Source organism: Homarus americanus, unplaced genomic scaffold (assembly GCF_018991925.1).
Source record: "Homarus americanus isolate GMGI-L3 unplaced genomic scaffold, GMGI_Hamer_2.0 scaffold14467, whole genome shotgun sequence".
Classification (NCBI taxonomy): Eukaryota; Metazoa; Arthropoda; class Malacostraca; order Decapoda; family Nephropidae; genus Homarus; species Homarus americanus.
Window position 1 is genome coordinate 5,663,088 of NW_024733734.1, and position 19,554 is coordinate 5,682,641.

General features: G+C 38.1%; 1 protein-coding gene across 3 annotated transcripts in view; it reads left to right on the forward strand.

The window, feature by feature from the left end:
• LOC121869951 (kanadaptin-like) overlaps positions 1 to 19,554 on the forward strand; it is a 140,004-nt gene that overhangs the window by 26,652 nt on the left and 93,798 nt on the right. For all 3 annotated transcript variants that reach the window (XM_042371552.1, XM_042371550.1, XM_042371551.1), the window contains exon 3: positions 17,318 to 17,472. In XM_042371552.1, coding sequence (XP_042227486.1) covers positions 17,318 to 17,472 — 155 coding nt within the window. The remainder of the gene's footprint in view (positions 1 to 17,317; positions 17,473 to 19,554) is intronic.

Here is a 19,554-nt window from a genome sequence, read left to right on the forward strand (position 1 = left end):
TAAAAACGTAAAAATAGTTTATGTTCAAGAGAGTCTCAAGCAAGATGCTTCCTCCACTGAGCAGACACACAAACTGACGCCATTCTGGGTGAGTCAAGTGGCTGTTTGGCACGCTAAAAACTAGTTCCCTGTACTTCAATTATGTTAAATACCGTAATTGTTAAAATGGCTACAAATTTTAATATAAGACTTGGAAAATTATTGAATAGTACAACCTTCTTGATATTTACTCAAATGGTAACGAATTTAAGCCCTAAAACCGATTACTGTATTGGTGGACTAATACTCCAGCTGGTGAAACGGCGAAAACATGTTGACACGATTTCGTAAGGATTTTGTTAACCAAATTTGTTTTCGTTAATCAAGTTGAAGATTCTTGTGGAAGGTAATTCATTAACCAAAATTTCATTAACTGAGGCGTTTGTTAACCGAGGGATCACTGTATAAGTTTTGGGTACAGTTCCCTTAACTTGGCTTGTATATAAATAAGTTGAGGGGTTAAGTTACAAACTCAAAATGATCTTTTCACCATTTATTGGTAAAACTATTTTGGTCACAGTCTATTAGTAGATGCGCTGTAATTATCACTGTAAGCTGTGAGTGTTAGCTAATGACGGGGGCTCAGCTTGACTGGTTAGGTCACCCGTCCGATTCTCGTGAGCTCTCAAGTGAGAACTGGTGCCTGTGAGGGAAGCTCTGAAGGAGAGGTTGGGCTAACCTTACATTCTCAAGGTCGGCTTACTGATAGAGGAATTTCCCTTCACATGAACAGCACATGGCCTCTCACATCTTATGGAAAATTACAGTGGGGTGATTGGATTATATAAACTAAATGTATTAACCCAAATTTATATAATTTTTATTGCCATGAGACAGGGGCTAATACATCGCTCGGTCACCACCTTCTAAGCTTCTTAGAGGAATTAGCTTCTCGCAGAGAAAATAAAAACTGTACATAGTCTATCCATGTTATATACATATGTGTGAAAACACTAAACCGAAGCAACTGCAATCTGGGTTTCAGCAGTTACTAGGGTCCTAGCCTTAAGTGCCTTACAGAATAGTATATTATGTACAATGGTAAATTGAAATGATATTGATCTCTAGGAGCAAAACAAAAATATTACTGCCAGTATTACACAATGCAGTGGTCCCTCTGTTAACGAACACAATTCGTTCCACAGAGTCGTTCGTTAACCGAATCCATTGTTTCAATGGGATATTGGGTAATTGGTTCCAGCTCACAGAAAAGTACATACAAAGTAAGTAAAAAAAATGCGGTAAAGTACACTTACTTTGAGGTGTGTATGTAGAAGGTTCCTGGTTGATGATGATGATGATGGGAATTAGAAGTGGGGGTGGAGGAGAAGGGAGAAGAGAAGGAAGTGGGGATGGAGGAGAAATCACCTTTCAGGGGACCCATGCTTGATGCCGTCATTTCACCAATAAAATTTTAAGTTCACTGGGTGTAATTCAAGATTATTTTATTTAAATCAACACTGCACTGTGCTATATATTATCAATATGTTAATTAAATTTCAGAATGACCAATAATTTCAATGTAGAAATGCAAAAATATTCAAGACACCAACAAAATAGATGTTCACTCCACTGTCAACAAAGCCACACTGATGCCTGGTGGCTGAGTCAAGCGGCTGATGGGCGCACAAAACACTAGTTCCCTGTACTGCATATATTATCATTATGTTAACTAAATTTTAAAGTGACTAATAATTTTAATATAAAAAATACAAAAATATTAAAGAGCACAACTTTCTTGATATTTACTCCACTGGAAACAAATGTAAACATAGAACAGATTACTGAATTGGCAGACTAAGCCCATCAGCTGATGCTCACAACAAAACATGTTGTTTGTAAGGATTTCGTTAATCAAAGTTTTGTTCGTTAACTGAATTGAAGATCCTTATGGGAGGTAATTCGTTAACCGAAATTTTTTTAATCGAACCGTTCATTAACCGAGGGACCACTATAGTGGGAATAGTTAAACTGGGTATAACAAATCCCGTGAAAAGCAAAATAAAGTAGCAGTTTATCTTCTATATTAATAAAATGTGACTCTTTCAGATAAGAAATAAATTTTAATTTATCTAACATAAGATTGAGTTCACAAAGTCAATATAGAAACTTGGTACAATGGAATCAAATCCAAAGTGAGATTTAAATTCAATGCAAAATTATGATGGGAAGGCAAGGTTTTCAACGAACTACAGGTTACCGTGCAGTAATCCGGAGCCTTATAATAACCTTTCACAACTAGCTGATTACCACCATCTTGGCATCGTAAAGTGACATAAGTTTCTTCAGTAAAAAAAAAAATATATATATATATATATATATATATATATATATATATATATATATATATATATATATATATATATATATATATATATATATATATATATATATATATATATATATATATATATATATATATATATATATATATATATACACTTGTTTAAGGGACCCAAATCCAGGTCGTAAGTCCACATGGTGTAAGTCCGACATAGATAAAAAAAAAATCTACAATGAAATACAGTACAGTAAAAGTAATGAATAATGATGAATGGATACAGTGTGACTGAGCACTTAACCTTTAATGTAGTCTTCTGAATGCACATGGGGCCCCCATAATTTTCTAATTATACATGGAGACTACATTAACTGGAAACGTTTCGGTATAGAAAATGCGTGTCATTTAAATTTTTTTATCTATATCTGAGGCGGTTGTAAGTCCCAACGGTCGTAAGTCCACGTAGTCGTAAGTCGGGGTCTAGGTGTGTGTGTATATATATATATATATATACTGAACATTATGTAGATGAGCATGAAACACAGTTTTCCTGGAAAATCGGTGTATAGTTACATTGTTTCAGCGCTGTGCGAACGTTAGTTTGTATGATCGCCAATTCGCATATTCCGTTTGCAGCAGAATTAACGCGCACCCATAGGCTGGGCATATGTATAAATGTATATATGACATCTTATACCGTGATAATATACCCTGAAATCATCCACTTCTAACTAAGAGTAGTTTTCATCTATTAGTAAAAGATCGGTTGGTATATCCAGAGTAAACAGTGTGTCTTGCATTAATTTGCTTTGCACTAGCATAGTTATGTGGATGAGGAAATCATAGTGCGTGAGAGTTGACTCTAAAAGAAGGATATACTATTCTACCTCTTCGTCTGCGAAAATTGGAGTTAACAGATAACTCTTCTTGGCTATTTGTAAGGCTTCAAGAAGAATTTTCACATACACATGCTGTGCGTCCACTCGTCCTAACCCTGCATCAACCATACTTGCAATTAGTTCATTTTTGTTAATTGATACAGCTTGACTTGAAGTTTTCATAGCATGCAAAATACTTGGAAAAAGAAATTCCAATGTAGGCACTGAATTCGTGAAATTATAAAAATTTAAATAAATGATTAGACTCAGAAATCTTTTTTGTTAATATCATTGTAGAAATGTTAGGAACATTATTATATACGTTTTGCAGAACGTAGTTTTAAACAATAATCATCAGATACACTGGGTGTATTTGACATGTTTGCTGTTTGAACAGTTGTGTCTGGGACTTCATTATCATTCCTGGGGAATGAATCTGAATGAACCTTTTTAAGTCTGTCTGCATCGCATGCACAACATCTGAAGTTTGTGAGTTTGGCTTCAAAATTTTTAATTTGTTGCACGCTGCTTTAGCAGTAATGCGGAATGGTCCGTCAAACTTGGGTGAAAGCTTGGACTTTTGTTCAGGTTCTCACACCATAGCAACATCGCCTATTTCTAGCATGACAGGCTTAGCTTGTTTATGTGGCTTGTATATCATTTCAGCACATGACGCTGATAAATGTTTACGTACTTGGCCATGAATATCCGTGAATACGTTGATTTGCCTGGTAGCGAAATCGTCCACATTATAATCTGGGCATGGCTTGTCTGTAAGTACGTCATACGGTAGACGTTTGTCTATGCCGTAAACAATATAATAGGGTGATTTGCCTGTAGAGCTGTTGATCGACCCATTAATAGATGCGGCCACTTGCAGTAACCAATCTTCCCATGCATAGTGCATTTGACTAGCTATTGGACGAAGAATCTCTAGGATTTTGCGATTGGTTCTTTCAACAAGGCCATTAGCCTGTGGATGATAGGCTACGATAATACTTTGTTGGATGTCGTATTGTCGACATTTGCTCTACAAGTTGGTTCTTGAACTCTAATCCGTTGTCGGAGAGAAGAAACTTGGGCGTAGTAAAAGGACATATGAGGTGAATAACTAAGGCATAAGCCACAGATTTGGCTGTTTATCCTTCAGTGGGACTAAAATCATAAATCTAGAAAAATGATCCACACACACTAGGAAGAATGAGGATCCTTGATGACTCCTTGGAAGTAGTAACAAGTCGATAGCGACTGTGTTAAACGGACGTTCTGGTGTAGGATATTATAGAATTGGAGCCGGTGCCCTTGTAGTACCCTTATGCTGAGCATACTTCTTTCTGACCTCCGCCAAACATTTGTCACGTCCGGGGTGGCCTGGTTGGGGAGCATCGTGATATAACGTTAGTATCGTTTCATGAAGTGTATCAGGTACGACAATTTGTGTAACAATACCCTCAGTTGTCTGCTTGGAGCGAAGGAGTATGTCTCGTCGTAGTTCAAATTGATTGAACGGAGGAGGTAATTTGGGAAGATTAGTCTCTTCCCTCGACTCTAGAGCGAAAATGACTGTAGACCACAATGGATCGGGTTGTTGTTCATCCCTTAATTGTGAGTGGGAGAACAATGATAGAGACACCACTGGTGCTATATTTCTGGACAAAGTGTCTGCGACCACATTCATTCGCTCATCCCGGTAAATACTTGAACTCGGGTTCAAACTCTTGAATGGTCAGATACCAGCGTGCTAGTCTACCTGAAAGATTTTTACCGTGGAACAGCTCTGTCACTGCCACGTGATCTGTATAGACGGTTATTTTATAACCAAAAATTATGTCTCTAAACTTCTTATAGTGGGTCTCATGACCTGAAGATGTCTTGAATACAGACAAAGCTAAAGTATTTTTAGGGAGATTGTGATAAGTACGTATAAGTATAAATGAGCGAAGTTGTATCCCTTCAACATTACATTACATAACATTTTAAAATATGGAGTGAGAAAGCAGAAAGGTGTGGGTAATTAGAGAGATGGAGTGGAAAGGCGTGGTAACCTACACCGGTGTGTTCTCTGAACTTCCTGTGTCGTGCGTGCATGTGCACGCATGTGTGCGTGTTTGCATGCATGTATGTATGTGTGTGTGTGTGTGTGTGTGTGTGTGTGTGTGTGTGTGTGTGTGTGTGCGTGCGTGCGTGCGTGCGTGCGTGCGTGCGTGCGTGCGTGCGTGCGTGCGTGCGTGTGTGCGCGCAATTAACGGTTTATTGAAAAAGTCGGCAGCCTAAAGGCTGAAATTATACATTGGACAAAAATGACTTATTACATACAAAGACATGGGGTGGGTGGGTTGTTTAACAAAAACTTTCATTACTGAAAGGAGAAGGAACAATGATTGAACATACAAATTACAGTATTATAGTTTACAGTTGATGGCCCAGGCCTGGGCTGGTCATGAAAACACCAGGTGATGTGGTGTTCACGTGGTGCAGTAACTTGTCCTCGGGTGTTGATATGAAGGACCTCACGTGGTCATGGGGACACCGGGTGGTGTGGGGTGGTGTCACAGTACCTCGCCCTGCTGGGTGGTGTTGTGTTATGTCGTAGTCAGGTGCATAGCCGGTGGGCCCCTCTGTTGTTCCCATGGTGGACTGATTAGCACCTCCTGGTCAGAAGACGGTGGTCAGTTCCCAGGGGTGCATAATAATAATAATAATAATAATAATAATAATAATAATAATAATAATAAAAAAGAACCATAAAGAAATACAAGATTGAAAAACAAATCAAGAGTGAGAAACAATATATGTATGTTGTGTTGTCAAAGTAAGAGAAACAATTGAGACCCTGCAATTGTGTGTAAATGAGACAGAAAGTCAGATCAGCAACCTGGGACTTTGTCACAATTTTCGTGATGCCATATGGCATCAGGGTCTACCAATATCTTCCCAGGCAGTAGTACCTCCCTGTTTGGTAGCTGCCTACTACCGACACCAGTGAAACCTTTGCTTGATATACAGCCCTTTTGGCACAAGTACTCACACCTCTTTGAATATCATCACTTAGAACTGCTTATCAATCGTCATTTTCATCAATTTAAAGAAAAAATCTGTATAAGATGAAATCTTTAATAAAGCACTCATTTTATACACCTGGTCCCCTCCACATCTAGCGGGCTGTAGTGTTTACATTCTTTCTCCTGTTTTTGTCGGTATGACAACGACGGGAAATTTATTCCAACAGTAGAAGGTAAGCAAATGTAAACATGTATATCAACATCTAAATAAAACAAAAAATCTTTATCTAAAAACAAAAAATAAAAGTAAAAAAAACTCGGTAAAAATTAGTTGAATTAAAATATTTGGTAAGCAAAAAAAAAAAAAAAAAAAACTTTAAATCTCTTAATATCATGTCCATTAAAACAGTTAAAAGCATTTTATTCATCTTCAAATCCTGGTTTATTAGGATGTTGCTTTATTACAGGTATTAATTCACCCAAAAAAGTATCGTACTGTTGGGTAAATAAGGCAAAATTTAGCCAAACAAGGAAAGTACCAGACTCGAATAAATTTTTTCCATAGGAAGTTGTATTTAAATTTGGACGATTTGAATATTGCAAAGTTTTTACAGTCTACAGTAGGTTATCAAATTTTGCGAGTTTTTTTAATTCAACATTTTATATTTGGATACCAAAAAAAAAACACTACCGTATATCTCGGCTTATAAGACGGAATTTGAACATTAAAAAAATCAGCCCAAAGTTAGGGGGTCGTCTAAACCACCAAGTATAAAATTCTTACCTCTTAAATATTGTGGTTTAGTGTGTCAAGAGTGGTGATGGAAACATCGTAAGCCACTCACAAGGTCTTACCACTAATTATTTTATACTGAAACTTACGTTTGGCAAGCTGGATTCAAATTAAGATTACCGGTATATTAAAATAATAAAAATGTATTATAAACCTGTCTAACATACCGTAAAAGAGAATTATACCCCTGTAATAAACACAGCTATCATCACACACCCCTCCCCACGCCCCCCCATTTGCCAGTGAGGAGACAAGAAAGGGAAAGTGACCGCGAGATTGGGCTATTTTTAGCCGTGGAGGTGGTCAGTAATGCATATCGGTATATTTACTGATAATAATACTTATCTCCTATAAATAATTAATTTAAGATTTATTTTTTTACAAGGAATATTCAGTAAATGACTGCATTAATTCTTGAAACTACCGACAGTTAAATACAGACGCTTAAGTGACATCACTAGTGTTTACACTACACCAGCTGGTAACATTTGATGCCATTACTTGAAGTGAATTGGCCTTATTTTAAGTAACTAACCATAAATAAATACAAAAAGTAAAAAAAAGATCAAAAGTGAGAAATAATATACTGTATGTATGTTGTGTTGTCAAAGTTAGAGGAACAATTGAAACTGCAATTGTGTGTAAATGAGGCAGAAAGTCAGGTCAGCGCTGAACCTGGGACTTGGTCACAATTTTCGTGATGCCATATGGCAGCAGGGTCTACCATTAGACAACACATTATGCTTCCAATATCTTCCCAGGCGGTAGTATCTACCTGTTTGGTAGCTGCCTACTACCTACACAATTTTTAGTAATATTACTTTGATACATGATAAATTAGACAATGAAAATAAACATCAAATTTAATTACCAAGACGCTTCCCATTGGCAGCTGTAAGAAGAGGGGGAGATGGGCTATTTTTATCCTGTCTTTGTGTCTGAAGTGGCCAGTAATACCATATATTTACTGATCATAATACTTATCTCCTATAAATAATTAATTTAAAATTTATTTTTTACATAGAATATTCAGTAAATGACTTTTAAATAAATAAATAATTCGGTAAATCTATTTCAAGTAAATGGAAAATAAGCAAACAAATGTTATTTACCACCACCCTTCCCTCTGGCTCAGGGTGAGATGGAGGGGAGATAAAGAAGGCTATTTATAGCCCATCTTTGCGTCTGAAGTGACCAGTACCCTAATGCACCATAAATAATTCATTTAACATTTATTTTTTGTACATATATTTTGTTGTATATATATATACAGTAGTACCCCGCTTAACGCGGCCAATAAAACCCACAGGGTACCGTGTTAAGTGAAAACCGCGCTAAGTGAACAACAGAACATATGGGATTAATTCCAATAGAAACTGGCCCGACCCCCAAACTCCACTTTTTGACGACACATAACTATGTTGTAGTAAAAATTTTATCTTAACTTTATGATGGTATGAAAAAACAAGTAATATAGAAGAGGTTAAGTTAGGAAAACTAAAGGTTAACATAGGAAAAATAAAGGTTAGGTTAGGAAAAATAAAAGTTAGGTGGAACACTTACGTTAGTAGAAGAGATGGGTCGGCGTACGGGGATGGAGGCTGGTTCCGAGGCAGAGGGCAGGCTACTGGCCCTCAGGTGAGTCACCATCACTGTCACCCACACTTGTTATGGCCTCCCTGACAAATCCCTCAAAGTCATCTTCACTGTCTCTACCTCTGTCACTATCACTGGCTTGGGCTGGCTGTGGTGGGTTGCAGGCGAAGAACTCGGTTATGCTTTTTTGACGGCTGGTGTTTATGTTGTCTTGATACACCGTGATGTACGGCTCCATAGCCTGCACCAGCCGGGTATGGAAGACTTCATAGCGGTCATCGTCATTGTCGCGGGAAAGGAAGGACTTCATTTTCTCTGCACACTCCATGGCACCCTTAATATCACTATGAGTTAAACTGTGTTCTTCGGAGAATGACGCACCTTCTTCCTCCTCTTCACTGACGTGATCTTCTTCCAACATCTCGTCGGCAGTCACTTCAGGATCTCTGATCACCTCCAGGATGTCTTCGTTGGTGGTCTCGGAGAAGCCTTCAGCTGTAATATTGAGCGCAGCTTCTCTGGCAAGGTCCACTGCTACTGCAACAGTCTGAACCTCACCAGTCACAGGTTCACTCCTCTCACCTGGTATGCCATGCAACACATGTCTCCATGCGTGACGAATCGTAGCAATAGACAGCAGATCCCATGCCTCCACCAAGAAGTCTACGGCTTGTTTGACGTTAAACTGCTTCCAAAATTGTTTGACGAGAACTTCTTGAGTCGCCACCTCTTGTTCCTTGTCCTCGTCGCTTTTACTCGCGCTGTCGGTGTCACCCAGCTTACGCAACTCATCCTTGGTGTTGGTAGAGTCGTTCAGGAGCTTGAACTTCTTTGCAGAGTACGCAGCTTTCACATTGCAGATCAACTCCTGGTCCATGGGCTGGATTAATGACGTAGTGTTGGGAGGAAGGAAGACCACTTTTACGTTGGGGTGACGATCCATAAGTAGGGGCGAGTGTCCAGGTGTGTTGTCAAGGAGCAACAAAATGCTGAATGGAACATTCTGTTGCTCGCTTAATTTCTTCACGTCAGGAACAAAACAATTGTCAAACCAGAAGAGGGACAGAGAAGAGGACATCCACGCCTTACGTGCGGTTAGCCAGTGGACATTAAGCTTGTTCATGTCCATATTCTTGTAGGCGTGCGGCTTGTGGGCTGTGTGAATCACCGATATCTTTGGTTTACAGGTACCGGAGGCATTGGTGGTAAACAGGACGGTGATGCATTCCTTCTGTATCTTCCGGCCCCGAACCTTGCTGGCATTCTTTACAACAAAGGTCTTGGACGGTAGCTTTTTCCAGAAAAGACCAGATTCGTCCATGTTAAACACCTGGTCGTCGGTGTACTGTCCTTCCTCATATAATCTCACGTAAGAACGGAGGAAAATCTCTAGCCGCCACACGGTCAGCACTCGCTTCCTCACCACCAATGTTGATGTTGGTGATCTTGTTCCTCTTCTTAAACCTATGCAGCCAACCAGAGGAAGCATTGAAGGGTTTGGGCTCTGCAATTCCCAGCTTACGTGACACTGCTGCGTATAGCTCATGTGCGTACTCCTGCACTGAGCGCGTGTCCACCGCCATGTTGCGTCGCGCCTGATGAATCAAATAACTCGCCAGCAAATTTTCCACTGATCGTTGAAGCACCTGCAGACTTTGTGATTTTCATGTGCTCTTTGATCTTGGCTGCATCCTTCTTGATAGTGCGAATCGTAGATTCGTTGACGCCATGCTGGCGCGCAAGATCAACTTGCCGTGTTCCTTTCTCCAAATCTTGAATGATCTGGTACTTCACTTCGTAGCTTAGACCACGGCGTGTCTTCTTGGGCTTAGTGTGGCTGGGTCCAGGTAAGGAAAGGTCTCTCTGGTGGCGGTGGTGGTCCGGCGGAAGCCATTTCACAGAACAATGGGTTCACGTATACACGGAGCGGCCTGGAGGGATGAAACTGCCGCGGCTAGGTCAAGCGTCGTCTTTCCTCCCTCCCCCGGGTGGAAACGTCATAATACTTTAAGCCAATTACAGCTAGCAGCAGAGGGGGGTAGGGATGCATGGCCAATCACAGTCCGATACGTCATATGACGTCAGTGATAACTCAACAAAGACACACACTGCGCAACCTTACCGCACGGCTTGCCCAAGCGGAGGGAGGAGGCGGGAGCAGGCGGGTGGGGCGAATCTAAAAATAGAGTCTCGAGCCGGACACTCACCGCGTATATGTGGAAGAAACCGTTAATTATTATTATTATTATTATTATTATTATTATTATTATTATTATATATATATATATATATATATATATATATATATATATATATATATATATATATATATATATATATATATATATATATATATATATATATATATATTATAACGCGGTTTCACTTATACGCGCCAGAGCTGAACTTTCACTTAACACGGATTTTTTCCACATATACGCGGTGAGTGTCCGGCGAGACGCTATTTTTAGATTTGCCCCACCCGCCACCCTGCCTGACTGCCTGTTTTAGCTCATAAAATTCATACAAATTACCCGGCCAGAATATAATTTACATTGCTTGAATTCTTATAATTTGGTGATCATTTTGAATATAAACATCATATATTTTGCATTAGACATACAAATTTTAGATAAAAATTTTTCTCAGAGTAACTATGTTATCTTTTGTGCAAAATATATGACATTTATATTCAAAATATTCCTGGTCTTACAAGGAATCCAGCAATGTCAATTATATTATCCTAACTTTAGTTTGAGGTATTATTTATTAAAATTTAGTGGTTATCCCACACATCTCCTTGGGACGGTTGGTGGGGGGTGGGGGGGAGGGAGGGACCGACCGACCATCTGTTACCCCGTGAAGAATTATTTTTTTTTTTATTAACTGAAGATATTTGTTTTAGCTCATAAAATTCATACAAATTACCCGGTCTGAATATAATTTACATTGCTGGAATTCTTATAATTTGATGATCATTTTGAATATAAACATCATATATTTTGCATTAGACATACAAATTTTAGATAAAAATTTTTCTCAAATTAACTATGTTATCTTTTGTGCAAAATATATGACATTTATATTCAAAATATTCCTGGTCTTACAAGGAATCCAGCAATGTCAATTATATTATCCTAACTTTAATCTGAGGTATTATTTAATACTAAATGTTAAAAACCCTGGAAGGGAGGATTGGTGGGGGGTGGGGGGAGGGTTGGGACTGACCGCGCGGTTGGAAGAGGGGGGGAGGCAAGGTGGGGTACTTTGATTGACAGATAGTGTCGTGAAGATTATTATTTTTTTATTAACTGAAGATATTTGTTTTAGCTCATAAAATTCATACAAATTACCCGGTCAGAATATAATTTACATTGCTGGAATTCTTATAATTTGGTGATCATTTTGAATATAAACATCATATATTTTGCATTAAACATACAATTTTAGATAAAAATTTTTCTCTAGGTAACTATGTTATCTTTTGTGCAAAATATATGACATTTATATTCAAAATATTCCTGGTCTTACAAGGAATCCAGCAATGTCAATTGTATTATCCTAACTTTAGTTTGAGGTATTATTTATTAAAATTTAGTGGTTTTCCCCCAAAATTTCTCAGAGAGGGAAGAGCCGGCAGTGTAGTGTGAGAGGGGGAGGGAGTTGAGTCCATTATTTGAATAGACATTAACTTGGCGACTGTATTTCTCTATTTCTCTTAAGTATTAATTGTGTGCTTGTACCATCATAAAATTAAGATGTTATTTTTACTACAACATAGTTATGTGTCTTCAAAAAGTGGAGTTTGGGGGTCGGGCTGGTTTCTATTGGAATTAATCCCATATGTTCTGTTGTTCACTTAACGCGGATTTCACTTAACGCGGGACCCTCTGGGTTCTATTGACCGCGTTAAGTGGGGTACAACTGTACTCCATAAACTGACATTTCATTAATTGCAGGGTTGCATAACCAATGATTATATATTAGGGAAATACGTACCCGCAAGTTTCACTGACTTCCCTTTTGATCCGATGATTGGAGGAGGAGTGGGAGAGTCCCTTTGAGTTTGGTGAGCAGTGGCATGGTGCGAATTCTTGCCACAAGTATGCAAATTTGTATTTCGTGAATAATCAAGATTCTACAGTACGTATATATGTTATTCATATCTCTCTCTTCTCTTTCTCTTCTTATTTCACCTTCTCTTTTTCTCTGTTCTTTTCTTCTTTCTCTTCTCTTATCTTCTTTCTCTTGTATTTTCTTCTTTCTCTTCTCTCTGACTTTGTGTGTTATGCAATCATCCCTAAACACCCCAGTGATACTTTCTCTTCTGTTTAACCCATGGCTAGTGTTTTAAGTATAATATACAGGGTGTTCCGTAAATACCTTTCATAAATCGGGGGTATTCCTGAGATAAAAATAAAGATGGGTGACTAAATGGCCAAATTCTCAATTCTCAATAGTTTTGGATTTACAGCACATGATAGGTTTGGTAGGAATGTGATGAAACCTATGGGGTGTAAATGAAACATCCACTGTTATGTACTAGTGACATTTAACAATAATAATGCCATACATTTTGTGTTGGTATTAACATTTAGAACAAATGTTCAAAGTTCCGCCCTTTTTGCCCATACAGGTTTCAACCCGTTGCACAAGTGACCTTTTTTTTACGGGGATTAGCACACCTGGGCAAAGGTCACTGACCCACATCGGGGCCTGTGGGGCAAAAATGTAATAATAATAATAATAATTCATAGTAAATAAAATTTATAATAAAAATGAAAATTAAAAATAAAATAATAACACCTGTACTGTAATTCATAGTAAATAAAATTTATAATAAAAAATTATTATTTTTTAAATAAAATAATGAAATAATAATGATAATAATACTAATAACAACATTAATAATAATATTAAAGAACCATAAAGAAATACAAAAAGTAAAAAAAATATCAATAGTGAGAAACAATATACAGGCAGTCCCTGACTTACGATGAGGTTAGGAATCCAAATCCAGGTCGTAAGTCGAATTGGTCGTAAGTCGAAAATGCAAAAATAATACATAGAAAATCTAATTTGAGTGTCTCTTTTTCTTCTCAGCACCACAAAACTCTCACTTTTAAGCTTGCCAGCCATTTTAAAGGGAATTACAAAAAAAATTTTGTCAGTACACAGCGCGATCACTAACGTCGAGACTCGAAAATACGTAATTTGAAAAAAATTTGGTAAGACTGCGGCGGTTGTATGTCCGGGTTGTTGTAAGTCGAGTAGGTCGTAAGTCAAGGAGTACCTATGTATGTTGTGTTGTCAAAGTAAGAGAACCAATTTTGACCCTGCAATTGTGTGTAAATGAGGCAGAAAGACAGATCAGCAAACTGGGACTTGGTCACAATTTTCGTGATGCCATATGGCAGCAGGGTCTACCTGTCGCACACCTTCAAAGATCCCAGGAGTGTTGTGAATGTTTGTCACACTGTCCTGCACACAGCGCCACAATTCTTCACAGGACCTCCGTAACATACACCTTGCTTTTTAAGTGACCTAACAGGTAGAAATCAAGGGGATTTATGTCGTCAGGTGACCGTAGGTTTCATCACATTCCCACCAAACCTGTCATGTGCTATAACTCCGAAACTTTTGAGAATTGAAAATTTGGTCACTTAGTCATTTATCTTTATTTGTGTCTCGGGAATACACTCCCTAATTTACGAAAGTGTTTATGGAACACCCTGTATACTGTATTGTCTTAGATGTGGATAGTGTGGTCTAATCAGATTTGATATAGGCCTAATGAGAGCTAATAGATTTGAGATGACACCTTTTCTTTTTCTTTTTATCATATTCGCCACTTGTCAGCTTACTAGCCATTTGGACAGTTCATCCAGTGTTAGTATAGGAGGAAACCAACGACCGGGAAACCTGTGGTGTTTGGTAGTGAGGATCACACTGGATAACACCCTTTTTACGTGTGTCTGGGCCAAGGCTCGAACCCTTGACATATTGGTAAGAGTTATGCGCGTTACGGCTGTACCACCAATTGGCCATTGTCACAATTGCAAGTTCGTTTATATTTTGATTATTACAGTGAACCCTCACTTTACGCGGTTAATTCAACCCACGGCGGCCCGCGTAAAGAGAGAAACGCGTAAAGTGAACAACATAACATATGGGATTAATTGAAATAGAGACCGGGCCGACCCCCAAACTCCAGTTTTTCAGACACAATACCTACGTTGTAGTAAAAATAACTTCTTAATTTTATGATGGTATGCACACACAATTAATAATTAAGAGAAATATCAATAATATTAGGTTTTTTAACACTTACAGTAGTAGAAAAGATGGCTGGGCACACGGGGATGGGGGGTTGGTTCCGAGGCAGAGGGCAGATTATTGGCCCTCACCTGTATCACTTGTATCAATTGTATCACTATCCACCACAGAGGCTTGCAGGGCCTCTTTGTCAAACCCCCTCAAAGTCCATACAAGTCCATATCCTCACTATAATTATCACTATCACTGACTTGGGCCGGCTGTGGTGGGTGGCAGGTGAAGAACTCGGTAATGTTTTGATGACTGGGCGACCTTGTGCGCACCCTGCTCGCGCCGCTCTCTGCATAAAGGGGTACACACACCGCGGAATGTGAGCATTCCGGTTTCGGCAGGGTACCGCATAAACGTGGAAACGCAGAATGTGGGACCGCGTAAAGCGAGGGTTGACTGTATACAGTATTCTCGTATTATTCAGCTTATTATGGTGTATGTTTCATTGTAAATATTATAACATACAGTATTAAATAGAACAAAATGTGATACTGTATATAATTTGACTTCAAAATAAAAGACAAGCCAATTCACAAAGGGTGGGACTGGCTGTGCCGTATTTGCCAGTTTGTTGTTTTTTAGTCATTATTATATTCTCGTGTGTTCAGCCTCTTATGAAGTATGTTTCTTCATAAATAATATAGTAAATAATAGAAGAAAATATGATATATAATTTGTAAAATGGCTTCAAAGTAAAAGAACAAGCTGTATCAGAAGGTACGTAATGGCTTCCTTACTTGCCAACTGCCGTCTAGGCCAGCTTTCAACCTGAATTTTATTGATTTATTATTATAATATTCTACACTGATCAGCCTCTTATGGCATATGATTCATCATAAATAATACAAGGTCTTCAATAACAGATAAAATATAGTTATAATTTGTATTATGACTTGAGAATAAAAGGATACGTTATACCGAAGGTGATGCCTCACTTTTTCATTCTTTCCCTCCTCCCTCCCACAACATATTAACCTAATAAAATAATTCTTTATAAGAGAAGCCATTTATTATGTTTGTAGATGGCTGTATTTCTCCAGTAACCATATAGAACAGGTTTATAGGCATGGAACATCAACATAGTGAGGGTCTGCATGTGTTAGCAGGCCTGCTGAATCTAAAAACTTTGTTAGCCCACAGAAATTTCCACTAGCCTGTAATTGTTTTCGAAAAGTGTGGGGATGTATTTTAAAACTCTTAACCCTTAAGCCCCGGGTTAGGGTGCTGCTGGCAGTACATTTCTAAATTAATGCTTATTTTGCCTGCTATGTGTCTGCTTTTATTTTATTTTTTATTTTTTTTTTTGCTTGACAGTCTGAATGACAGAGATATATCAAGGGTAGGTAGGTAGGAGTTATAGGGGGTTGGCTGGTCCCTAACCTCCTGAATTTGTCATATTCATATGGGATTTATTGCTTTTTGCAGTCCACATATGTGTCGGTTATCGAGGTATACCTGTAACTATATGATGATACAGGATGGCCCGCTTTATCCAGTACCATCTGGTTAGACAGGTGGTGTTAACTGTCATTCTTCTCTCCTTCCATGAGAGACAGTGGCATCTCAGGAGTGATGCAAACTATTTCCACCACCAACAAACAAAGGGCTGGGTCATGGTGATGACGAGACTTTGTGGTGTTAATGACAACATAGGTGGTGGTGTTGATGACAACTTAGATAAGGATTACTTCCCTTATGTTTTTGACCTTATGATAATTATTATTTATTTTTTTTTGGGGGGACACATTCTGTGTGTGGTGCGAATTTTAACTGAAATAGGCCTAACCAGCTTAGTCGTTAGGTGTGCCCTTGCCAGGTATATATGACCATGTACTTTATGGGTGATTTAAGGGATTTTCAGGGGTAATTTTGAGTACAGGTATATGCGTTTTGGGCTTTATGCTCCCTCTTCGGAACTTAACCCTTGCGTAAGATGCGGCACATTTGTATTCTTAAAGCTCTTAAACTTTTTTTAAATTCTGTATTTCCTTTTGTTTCTTCAAAATTAAGTGTTACTTTTTATTTTCACATTGCATCTGTGTTAGCCCAACTTTTATGCAACACAGGCAGTCCTTCAACTTTAATTTCCACAAATATGACTGCCAGGTACCTGAGGTCCTCTGGATTCACATCCATCTGAAGTGAAAATAGCAACAAGATCTGCTTTCATGATGTCCAACTCATTCCCTTTTAATGTGTCCATCAACCCATCCTTCCATCTTCTTGAGCATCCCCTTCACCTTCTACCATCCATCTCTAATTTATACACTTGTTTTGCACATCGTATTCAGTCATCAAATCACGTGAGCACTTTCCATGGATTTACTGAGTTTTTTTTATGTTGAAAGTTGTCATATTTATGAATTTTGTTTATCTACTGTGAATATATTTACCTCCTCAGGAACCAACATGGAGTGGACTACCCATAGCTGAGTATTCATTTGAGGTCCTGAAGAATGGGATTATTGTGGATACAATACCCTTGAACAAACCATTTACAGTAATTGGTCGCCTTGCCCAATGTGACATTGTTTTGGAACATCCATCACTGTCAAGGTAAGTTTGCAGACTCGTCAATAATTATTTTTCATCCCTTGACTGTAATTCATGAAAAGGCTGGTCCCAATCAGTGTAATTTCTCCAGCAAAATCAGAATTTACTAATGTGACCTTTTCCAGTAATTTTTCACCATGAAAAAGACTTGGATTTTCTATACCTGATACCAAAAGCCTTGTGGGAACAGATAGATTGAATTCCAATCTATGAGTAGAGCATTTCCTAAAAGATTCGATCGTTCCAGAGATGCATAAGTTGGCACCTTGTTCTGTGAGGTAAAGATATCTATTTGTGGAGTCCCAAACCTCCTCACTAGATTCTTGAACTTCAATATCTTTAGGGACCATTCTGTTTTCGTCGATACTGGCCTGAGACGGGACAACCCATCTGCCCAATTGTTTTGTACTCCCGGTGTGTGAGTTGCTTTGAGGTAAAGTGTTTGTGTTCCACAAACTTTGAAAAAATTTTCTGACAGTTTTAGAAGGGGACAAGATCTGGTTGAGCCATGATGATTGAGACAAAGCACTGCCGCTTTGTTGTCTATGGCAAACAGAATTGTCATGTTTTTGAAATTTGGGTTTGCCAACAAAAAGAATAGGACTACTGCTAATTCTTTTATGTTTATGTGTTTATCCCAAAGGGAGTTGCTACACTTCCCTTGATGGAAGCTGGACGTCGCATTCAGGACTACAGTATATCACAAAAACTGTAAAAAAAAAAAAAAAAGGCTTTTTAGAAGAAATTGTACAACCATATAAGTGTGATATCATAGACAAAAAGTGACCTAAGGAATTACAAGTTGGTCATAATACTGTACTCCAGAGAATTAAGACTTGCAATGTGACGGAAGTTTCATATGAAAATTCTCCAAAATAGTAAAATAATGGAATCTCTGTTTCATGTAAAAAAAAAAAAATAATAATAAAAACAATTCTTATTCACATTTTAGAAATCAATGAAAATAGTACAGTGATGTACTGTTTACTTAGAAAGATATGTGAGACTTATAAACAACAAAAAGTACAGGGTATATATTTACAATGACCTTTCGGAAACTCCTGCAAGGGAGTTGGCCATAATCGGAAGGACTATAATCCAATATCATTTTACAAGTACTGTACAGTGCAGTATACATTACATAAAAATAAAAGACACTCATCTACTTCTGTTAAAAAAAAAAAAGAAACACTACTGAAATGTTGCAACTACAATTTATTCCTTCTCTAGATTCCCTGCAAGTAAATGCTATCAAATGAAAATACAGTATATGATTTATTATACTTGTACTTAATGATATGGTAATATTTACATAAATCCAGGACAGTCATCTTATATTTTATATGAAAAAATAGTACAGATATACGTTTAAGATGGGGTTATGTTCAACTCCATCGCAAATTGAAGTACCTGTATTGTTAATCAGGGGCATTATAACATGTGGTTCAATGGGATATGTTCCCAGCATGTTTGACACCCACATGTATCACGAAAAAACAATCCTACACTAATAAAATAACTAAACACAATTAAAAAACCCATCACATCGTTAAGAGCAAACAGCTGCTTCACAATGTCAAGCTTCACCTCCAGAGACATGGTTTTCCAGAGCACCTTGGCCTTCCTAGATGCAGGAGCCTTCAGCAACAGCTTGCTAGACATTTTCAAAGTTACACTGCTCACTTCACAATCACAAAAATTGAATATAATCTGAATATTAGTGATGTCATTTTATTTTAAGGAAAAACGCTGATGATAATGTAAAAACAATGATAGCGGCCAACACTGCTCGCATCATGTTCATAACAACAGAAGGAAAGTACTTTACAGTCATAAAAAACATGGTAAAAATGACTTCACAATCACCAAAACAGAGTACAATGTGAATGCTCTCTCACTATAAGGAAAAAAACCCACCACTGATAAGTATCAACACCGATACGGACTAATAATCATTGAGCTACACGATTACGGGCAGAATCGATCACCATGGAACAAAGCGCGGGATTGCAGTGCATCGGGTGGCTCCATGGCGAAGTGTGATAGATGACACCGCTGATAAGTTCAGCGAGAAATGTGTTCCAT